The 9828-nt window shown below is 33.9% G+C and overlaps 1 protein-coding gene across 9 annotated transcripts in view; it reads right to left on the bottom strand.

The window, feature by feature from the left end:
* LOC108973961 (uncharacterized protein CG43867) overlaps positions 1–9828 on the bottom strand; it is a 257468-nt gene that overhangs the window by 40830 nt on the left and 206810 nt on the right. Inside the window, exon 1 of one of the 9 annotated variants that reach the window (XM_018941522.1) lies at positions 8794–9276. The exons of the other annotated variants lie outside the window; for them this stretch is intronic. Coding sequence (XP_018797067.1) covers positions 8794–8814 — 21 coding nt within the window. The 5' untranslated portion in view covers positions 8815–9276. Of the gene's footprint in view, positions 1–8793; positions 9277–9828 lie in introns of those variants that run through there. 9 annotated transcript variants of the gene reach the window in all.

The following is a 9828-nucleotide window of genomic DNA, read 5'->3' on the forward strand; positions in this document are numbered from 1 at the left end:
TGATTTTTTTTTGTAATAATTTTTGAAAAATTTATACATATCTGGAATATTATTCAAAAATATAAAAATCATATAAAATTCTTACAAATCCAAAATATACACGAATAAAATATTTCATTTTAGAAGTTAGACAATTGTAAGTGTGGTACTAATTAAAAACAATAAATAAAATAAAATTATAAAAAAAAATTATTTTAAAAAATATTAACATGCGGCGTTATTTTTTAAATATACTATGTCAGAAAACGGCGTTATTATTAAAAAATCCTTAAATATTCAAATTTCAATAATACTTGGCAATATTAAAAAAAAATTTAAAAAATCAATTTCAATAATACATGTCAATATTAAAAGAATTTTTAAAAAATTCTGAAACATTAAACTTTCAATAATGCTTGTCAATATTAAAAAAAAAAGTATTTTTGCATTTTCAAAAAACAAAAAAAATTATAATAAAATCAAAATAATTAGATTTTTCATTACTTTTACTCCAGAAAGCAGGCATATCGCAGAATTTTTTAACACTTTTATTTTTCTTTTACCGAAATATTTTCATAATACTGCTCCAAAAATAAATTTTCAGTCCAATTCCAAATTTAATATAATTTAATTATATTTTTATTATTCAATTATTTTTTGACACAAAATGTCCATATTTGTCACTAAAATTCCAAAATGTCTTCAACACTCTATTTATAAAATTAAAGATAATTTTCATATTTTCCAATTCATATGCACAACACTAAAATTTTTCCAGCACGTGTTCAAATTCGAATTTGAGTTGCGAATGAGGCAACCAAACGCGGCGACTAACAACTTCGGACTGCTGTGCTGAAGTTCCAATTGGATTGGTGTACCTTAGCGGGATAGCAGCAAAGCCGGCTGGCAAGCACACACGCATTTACGTGTGAGCAAGCGATTGGAAGAGTTTGTATGTAGAGATGCTTATGCGCCGAAGGGATATTTCGTTGGGAAGTACTTGCATTTCCCAGAGAGTGAGTGAAGCGGGAATCAGCTTTGCGTGTGGAGAGAGCGACAGGCAATTTGAATGAATATATGAATGAGGGCGAGTGGTTGTGTTAGTAAAATTTTCTTTTTCCTATTTAGACGTACATATGTACGAAATTTGTGGATTTTGTTAAGTTTTAAGAAAGACCCCTCGAAACTCTCAAATCTGTCAGCAAAGTCTCTACTGGAGTTATTTGTATGTGGATATAGTATATTTGACTTTTGACTTATTCATTGTCTTTTGCCTTTGAATTTATAGAGAAGGAGTTTCAAACCTCAATTTTAAGTTTATCACAAGTGTGGATTGAAGTACAAAATCTTGTTTATGGGTTGTGATATATCATTATTCCATTCTTTATGCCTATAGTTCCTCATTGCGGCTGAGGAAGCAGAAGAGTTTTTTTACGTTTACATGGCTTGAGAGTTCGAACTTTTAAATTAACCAGAAACGGAATTAAAAATAAGGACTCGTGAGAGGTCGCTGATTGAAAAATGGGTATTAATCAACAATTACCAATTTTCAGCAATTTTCTCCATCTCTCATAGAGTAAACTTGCTTGCGATTATTCCTTTACCCTCCTGATCTTATGCTCCTTTTATGTTTGCCAATTTAATCCTTTACTTCCAGCTGAGCTCCCAGCTAGCTTCTAGCAATTTTTAATATTTCTTCAATAAATATTTCATTTTTCCTTTCCATACCAATAAAAATCTCTATGACAACCATTAATTGTATCCGTATATAACTGTTTGTAGTTGTGGCTGCTGTGTGCCAAGCTCAAAAATCGCCACTTGGCTGCCACTGAGTCTCGACGTCTGGCTTTGTTGCAACACAACACATGCATTAGTTGATGACACATACCATAATCAGAGGCGTAAAAATAGCAAGCGACAACGTAATAACAAGTTAAGTGGCAAAAAAGTGCGAAAATATTACATTTGTAGTAATTATTTTGTTGTAAACACGTGAAACCCGTTATACTAATGGTTACTCACACAAAGCTCAAGTGATTGCTCGGAGTTGTAGGTTAGAGAAGGTTCTCAGCTCGGAATGAAATATGAAACCGTAAAATCTTAAGAATGGGGTATATGAAGTTTTAGCGATGTAGCTTGAACATCAAAAAGACTTCTTATTCAAATTTAATTCCGTTTAACGCGAAATTTCGGAAAATTTTGACTTATCTGGTTCATAACACAGACTGCCTATTCTCATATGAAATATTTGGAATATGGAAATAAAAATTAGTATCTTCTAAAGCCTCATCTTCGGAATCCACTTTCCGTCTTTCAATAGGGCTCCGCACTGCAAAGTCAAATTTATATTCTAGCACTTAAATATGTCTCCTCAGATAGGCTTTATATGAACCATCTGGATGGGCTAACTCAGTCAGTTCAATAGAAACTTATTAGAAAAGGAGATCAAGTGTAGATCACAGATGCAGACTTAGTGAACGTTCTGAATACAGAGAAAAAGGAACGGGTTGCATGAGCTTCGAAAAGACGGTGACTCGTTTTTAGAACAAACTGTGCGCCCTAGAGCTTTATTTAAGGTAAAGAAACTCAAGCTGACCGAAAATAGCCGGACGGATAAATCTTTTGATCTTATATGTTCTGATTGGTAGTTTTAGGGTTCTTTGAACCTTTTTTGTGCTGAAATATTTCATTCATATAGCTATATGAATGTCTAGAAGGCTGAAATAAAGATCGCAGTCAGGATAACTCAACAAAAGCTAGCCAGAAATAGTCAGACATTATAGAACGGAAGGATCCTTCGATCTTATGTGGTCTGATTTATAGTTTTCGGGATGATGTGGAGCACATTTTTATTTCGAACTATTAGGAAGAATCTATAGGAATGTTTAGACTCTAACTCTAGACTCTACCAAGGAGGTCTCCTCTGATACCAAGGAGGTTTCCTCTGATCTTGCTACGACACATGGGCTCGTGAGTGTGTCACAGCTACAAAAAGCTCAACTCTGGCGTTTAACAGCTTCGTATTTTGGTATTTGCATACAGTCCTAGTCGGGATAAAGAAACTCGATAAAGGCCGATCGAAAAGATAGCTAAGTATATGAATGTCAATGAATCTACTAATGCAGTTTTTTAGAGTTTGCATTGTCTTTGCAGTACGTAATCGCCTCATCGACACAACAGAGCAAACTTCACCTCCCATCGACTTCAAAGAAAAACGTTTCAACTATATACGTAGTGGAGTTTTAGGCGCCATTCATGTCATATGAGTCATCAAATACGTGTAAAAAGTCTCTAACGACTATAAAAGTATAAAAAATTTACAGCTTTTGTTAAGTTTTGTTTGTCTGTGGAAGTTTTTTCCTTTCGTGAGTAATTTTCTTTTTTCCATTTTGCAAGTGTACCAAAGGTTTAAGCGCCAAACAAATATTTGGACCGCCCAGCGAACAATGTCAATGGCACTTCCGACTGCCAAGCGTATAAATAATACAAATTCATACATATGTAAGAAAGCTGAAAATCTATTGAAAAACATTAATGCCAGCGAACCCATACGAAAAAAGTACCGTAAACCGACTAACAACTTCATCGACTGCCACAAAAGAGAGTGAAATAAAAAGGATGTGCATGAAATAATGAAAAACTTTCGAATGGAAAATTTGTCTGATGTTGTCTTAATGCCAACACGCAGCAGTTGCATGTAGTATATACCGTTGTACGTGCAGCGTGCGCTTCGGTCTTAGGATAACTCCGCCCAGCTGAGACGGCTGCCAGTTTGCTTGCTACATGTCGGATTACTTGTCAGCTCGTACGTATCGAATACATTCATCTCCTCAGCCATCCTGCAATTATTCGCCGATAAAGGAGGTCTTAGTTTATGTAGAAAATTGTGTGCGTGCATATTTATTTAGAGGCGAGCACGCAAAGTGTGTAATCTTTCATTTTTAAATGTGTTCTTTTTATTAAACATTAATTGATTTCGTAATGCGAGAAGGAGTGCTTGACAAGCATGGAAGTACAGCTAATGACAGTATGGATTAGTAGTTGGACGAGGGTCAGGCAGCATTCCGAATATATTAACACGGCTGTGGAACCGGGAGGCTTTAAGTAATGTCGGTGTGAACCTCCTTGCTGCGGTATCGATAGAATTTGGCATGAGCATGAACTCTTGGAACTCGAAATCTGAAACGCTACGTATGAACTAGACGAACCCTAGTCGATTACAATTGAATCTTGGACCAGAGAACCATTGGCATAAATATCTAACGGGCCGGAATTGAACTTTCATAAGAGCTTCGAGTTTAATTCCCTTTTTGACAGAGATTTGTTGAAATCGAGTCTACTAACGGACTCGAGAGAAGTACTTTTGCGTATTAGGAGTAGTAGAAATCATCACTGAATCCTTTTAAATATCAGTCAAGAGAGTTAGGTTAGTCAACTCTAAGGTGTTAAGTAAATATGTTGTTTTCGTGGTCAGTACATCCGAAGTCTCGACATATATGTAGTACTCCAAAAACTGTAACGGTTTTTGTTTTCAGTTTAGGTATTAGAAAGAAGGATTTGCGCGGTATAAAAAGTCTAACCAAGCTTGCTTGATGGTTTTTCAAGAAGTTAGATATTAAGGAGTACAGATCGCTTAGTGTTTTGAACAAAAAAAAAAATATATGCTGTGGAAAGTCTCTTGTTCAATAGAGAGGTTATGGCGGATTACATTTGTTGAAAGTTCAGTTGATATTTTACGGTCTTTAAGACATCACATATCCGATAACCGTAACTTGAAAACGAAACACAGATTCTTTATTCATGTCGGACTTCCGGTAAGCGTCTGTCTTCTTCTTTCAAATTGACTTTATAAACTTTAATCGACTTGGATTAAGGTACTACTGATTTTTATACGACATAGTCTTAGGATTTTGTATCTGTTTGGCTTTAAGTATGGAAGATCACAAGAATGCTGAGTCGCTTCGGCTCTAGATCAACACTGTTGGAGCAGTTGCCATTTATATAAAGAGAAGCTGGACTTATGGTGGCCTGTGATGTTTAAAAATGTTCATGTTGAAGTTTATTCATTCATTATACATAAGTATTGTATGACTTTAAGAGAGAACTTTTTATAGAAGTTCAAATATGAAGCTCCTACGTCAATGCGAATGAACCGATTGGAGCAAACTTTTAAATTAAATTTTCATCGATATTCAATTTAGTTATCAAAAGGGTAGCGAAATTAACTTGTTCCCTCTGGTCATGTATGTATGTTTATCTGTGCACATATCTTAGTCAGATACACACACACAACTATATGGATAAGCACACATGTCTCCCAGTGTGATATATGATTGATCCAAGCGCTTACAAGCAATTCTTCACTAAATAAAAACAAACAAACAAATAAAAGCAATAGACAATCAAACAACAAAATCAATTAACGCCAGCAAAATGAAATGCAGTTGATTATTTTTCAAAAGGCAAACAACAGAAATAAAATACAGTAAATGCGACGAAAAGTAGGGCAGCAGGAGGAATGGGAAAATTATATACACATATATGTATGTACATATGTGAGTTAGAATTGTTTGTTAGTGTGCGCATATGCCGGCAAATGCTTTGCGTGGGTGTGTTGCGGATTAAATGCTAAAGTGAGGCAAATTATAGTGGCATCGTGTTACAAATATGTATATATCGATATAAACATACATGAAAACACACTAATTCACACTTGCAGTTACATACATACATATGTATGTAGTTATAGATTTTACTAAAAATAATGTCTTCTAGGAAAGTTCTATATTTATGTTCTTGTAAATTTGGTTGGAAATGATAATTATTTCAATAAAATTATTATAAACCTAAAGTAAGCTGTTTGCAACTAGTTGGTAAGTTGTTACAAAATAAATTTTTTTTTTTAAATAGGTTCTTAAGATTTTTTTTGCCGCTTATAAGCAATAAATACAAATTGGACTAAAAGGTACTAGTTTGTAACTAGTTAGTGAGGTATTACCAAATCATGATATACAAAAATTGTTTTAAGATTTTTTTCGAAATTTCTAACATTTCGTTTGTAAACATGAGTTGGTCCGAATGTAACTAGTTTGAAACTAGGGTCACCTGTTTGAAATGTCTTACAAAACAACTGTTTTTTTGTTATTAAAAATGCTTAGATTTTGTAAAAAAAAAAAATGTTTCCTATAATTTTTTTAAATTTACTAACATTTCTTTTATTAATTTTGAGTTCGACCAAATGCACCTAGTTTGTAACTAGTTGATGACGTGCTAATTAATTGTTTTGATGAAAACCTTGTATGTTTGGTAATTTTAATGAATTTATAGACATTTATCCTAATAGCAAATCTCCATCTCAAAAAATATGGATGGGCCGAAAGTCACTAGTTTATAACTAGTTGAGCTGTTGTTAGAAAATATATTTTTTGTGCAAACGTGGCTTTTCTACAATTTTTTTTATGAGATTACCAGCTTTTATGCTAGCTAAAGCGTATTTGTCGAAATGTTACTAGTTTATAACTAGTTGCAATATGTATATCAAGAAGTTTATTTATTGAACCTAAAGAGAAATGAAAAAAAGTTGCTTTTGTCTAACTGGGACAAGCCTGAACTTAAAATACAAACAATGTAAGAAAGTGTTCTGAATGTGACTAGTTGTGAATTATTAATAAATAATAATGTATTTCTAATATTAAATACCGTTTCAATAAGTATTTTCAACTGAAACGTATTTTGTCACAAAATACAAACTGGTCCAAAAGGGTATGGGCCTTAATCAGTTGATACTATAAAGTTAGAAATAAATTTAGAAAAATTTAATTCAATCGCAAATGAAAACTTTTGCAAAGCTCTTCGCTAAATTTTCCTAGGGACACACTCGCGTTTCCGCTGTTTGACTGACCCTTCGGCATGTGGCAGGAAACTACAATACAAAAGCTATGTACACATATATGTAAATATGTAATTGTTTCCGTGTTTCTATCACCAGAGGGGAGAGAGAGTTGTGTATCACTGATTGATTGCCATTTGCAAGCGTGTATAACAACCGCTGGGCGCTTCTTTCCGAGTGCTTGCTTTAGATGTGCCGCAGTGATTGGTCAAACGCTCGACAATCTGACTGACAGCGCGCCACTGTGTCAGTGCGTTTGTCTGTGCCTCGCAGTCTTCGCGTCTGTCGTCAGTCACTCACTTATTTGTGACGTAAATCAGCAAGATCATCGCGCATTCACTTGGCAAGTTGGCGCGGCGAAGCGTTGGCGTGCGAGATGAGTTTTGATTTTCATTCAATGAGTATACATACATACAAACAGACACATTACGTGTGGGACTTTTGTTCTCATTTCTTAATTTTTCTCCTGAAATTTCTTATATATGTTGCAGTGCATGTGTGTAGCTGGGATTCTATGGCTCGGAATTGATTTGTGACTTGTCACTTTTTGAGCGCTAAAGTGTGGCAAAGTGGCCGAAGTGCTGATTGTTATGCGTAGGTTATTTTATATACATATATAAATATGTTTGCGATATAATATAATTTTAAAACTAACAATTTTTCTTAAGAAACTTTAAAATTTCCAAAAAATGTTTTCCAATGGTTCTAAATCAAATTAAAACTTAGCAAGGGATCAATGAAAAAATCGAAACCGAAATCGAAACACTTATATGCATATCATATATGTATCACTTAACACTTGTAAGAAACTTTAAAAGTCGAAAGAAAGCTATTTTCGTTGAAAACCCAAAATTCAAAGCACACCTTTAGGCTTGCTCCATAAATTATAAGCTGATTTCAGCCATTATTAAAGTAGGTTATAATGCTCAGTGGTATTTTCATCGAAATTTCAAAGCGAAAAGATTAATCTGTTGAAGTCGAAATTTTGAACCTACTTTTAGGCGTATAGCACTTATTATAATATAGGTGTTAACGGTGACTCAAAAAATATTACAAAAACTTTATTAAAATAAAAGATATTAGTTATTCATCTAAAAATTTAAAAATAAATTTAAAATTTTTGCATAATTTTAGGCTTCCCACTTTAGTATCAATAGGAATGTTTATTGTTGTTAATAAAGTAAACTCTTCTACAAGAGAAAACGCATTAGGTGAAGAAATAGGCGGATTTGAGGCTAAAAATAAAATTGTTGCATACTTTTAGGTGTAGAACCTCTAAGATAGTATATATAGGTGTTTATCACTAATAAGAATACAAACTGTACCTCGTACGAAAATTGTGTTAGAAGAAGGGAAAAGTAGTTATCTGGTTAAAAAGAGTGCTGTTGCATACTTTTCGGCTTAAATGTTTATTACGATAGCAAGCGATTAGTGATGTAAACAAAACTAATTTTCTAGCGTAAAATTGTGTTAGAAAAAGAAAATGGTGTATTGTAAATTGAGTTTAATTTAAAGCCGTTGCATACCTTTAGGCGCATTTAAAACAAACTACAGTACCAGCTGTTAATTGAAGCAGATCTATGAAAACATTTTAATCGTAGTAATATTTCTAGTAAGAAAGACTTTTTGAAAATTCGCAGCCTACATTTAGGCGGACAATCTTATCACAGGCAAAGGTATTACATCTCTAATGTTGTACAAATAATGTTAGTTATATTCAGCCTACATTAAGGCGCTGAATATTATTTTGCCGCAGTTTGTCCGAAACTCAAGCATTACCCACAAAACCATTGTTAATGCTATGCAAATATGTTGTTGCTTTGAAAATTCTAGCCAATTTGATTATCTGTCAGTTGCGCGGCCTAATTTTAGGCGCCATCGGCAATTAAAAATAAACCTAAGAAGCTATTAAAGCAAACACCCACCTTCTTCCTGTAGTTGTCCATTCATAAAATGTTTTTTCTTATGCCTCTAGTTCATGCAAAGCGCAATTGTTGTTGTGGAACGTATTTAGCAACGAGCGTGTGTGTGGATGCTATTGAGCGCGTTGACTGCTTGCCTCGTATTACGTTACGTTACTGTTGTTGTGTTTGGTACTTGCTCGTGTCACAGTGGCCACGGCTTTACTATCTTCGTTGTTGTAGTTGTTGTTATTGCTATTGCTTTTTCTTGTGTGGGGCGGTGGAATGCGCCTAACTGTAGGGCTTCATTATGCACAGCCAAGTGTTGCACGCATTTTTTCGCACGCGTGTTTTACCATAATTTTCACACAACTCGGTGAAGTGTTAACGAATATTCTTTGCACACGGAGTGTGTAGCGCATTTTTAGGCGCTCATTTGATGTGTTTTTCGTTGCGAAACTGTGATTCTTTCAATAATTTTCACTAGCGCACTTTCGAGTACTCACACTTAATCACTTTGACGTTCCGTCTACACTTTTTGCTGCTTCTCTTTCACCTCTCTTCCTCCTCTTGCTTTCATTTATCGACTTTTGACGTTTATATTGGCTTTAGGGTTGGCAATGCTTCGTAGCTTCGTCGTGCAAGCGCGTGCGCGATATTTTCACACATTTTGTTGCCTACTTTTTGGCGTGCGAGCAAAAAGTAGTGGAAAAATTAATTTATGCTTACTTATTTTGCATTTCTTTTTTAATTTATTCCTTGGATGGCATAAAATGTATTGCTGCTCGCAATTTGACAGCTGTGCAGCTGGCTTTGACTTTCGGATTAGGCTGATATGTTATGAGCGATGTATGTATGCTTATGTATAAGTTACACGAGTGATTGTCAATATTTTTTGATTTTGTGTGATGATATGATGTCGTTTCAATATTTCGTTGTTTCTTTAATTTTAAAAATATTCAATATTTATTAAAAATTTCATATGAATTGAAAAAAAGCGAAATTATTTTATAATTTGCATAAAAATTTCAGAAAATTAATTTATTTTGACTAAAAATT

The sequence above is a fragment of the Bactrocera latifrons genome, unplaced genomic scaffold, assembly GCF_001853355.1.
Source record: "Bactrocera latifrons isolate USDA-ARS-PBARC rearing strain unplaced genomic scaffold, ASM185335v1 scaffold_51, whole genome shotgun sequence".
NCBI classification, from domain to species: Eukaryota; Metazoa; Arthropoda; class Insecta; order Diptera; family Tephritidae; genus Bactrocera; species Bactrocera latifrons.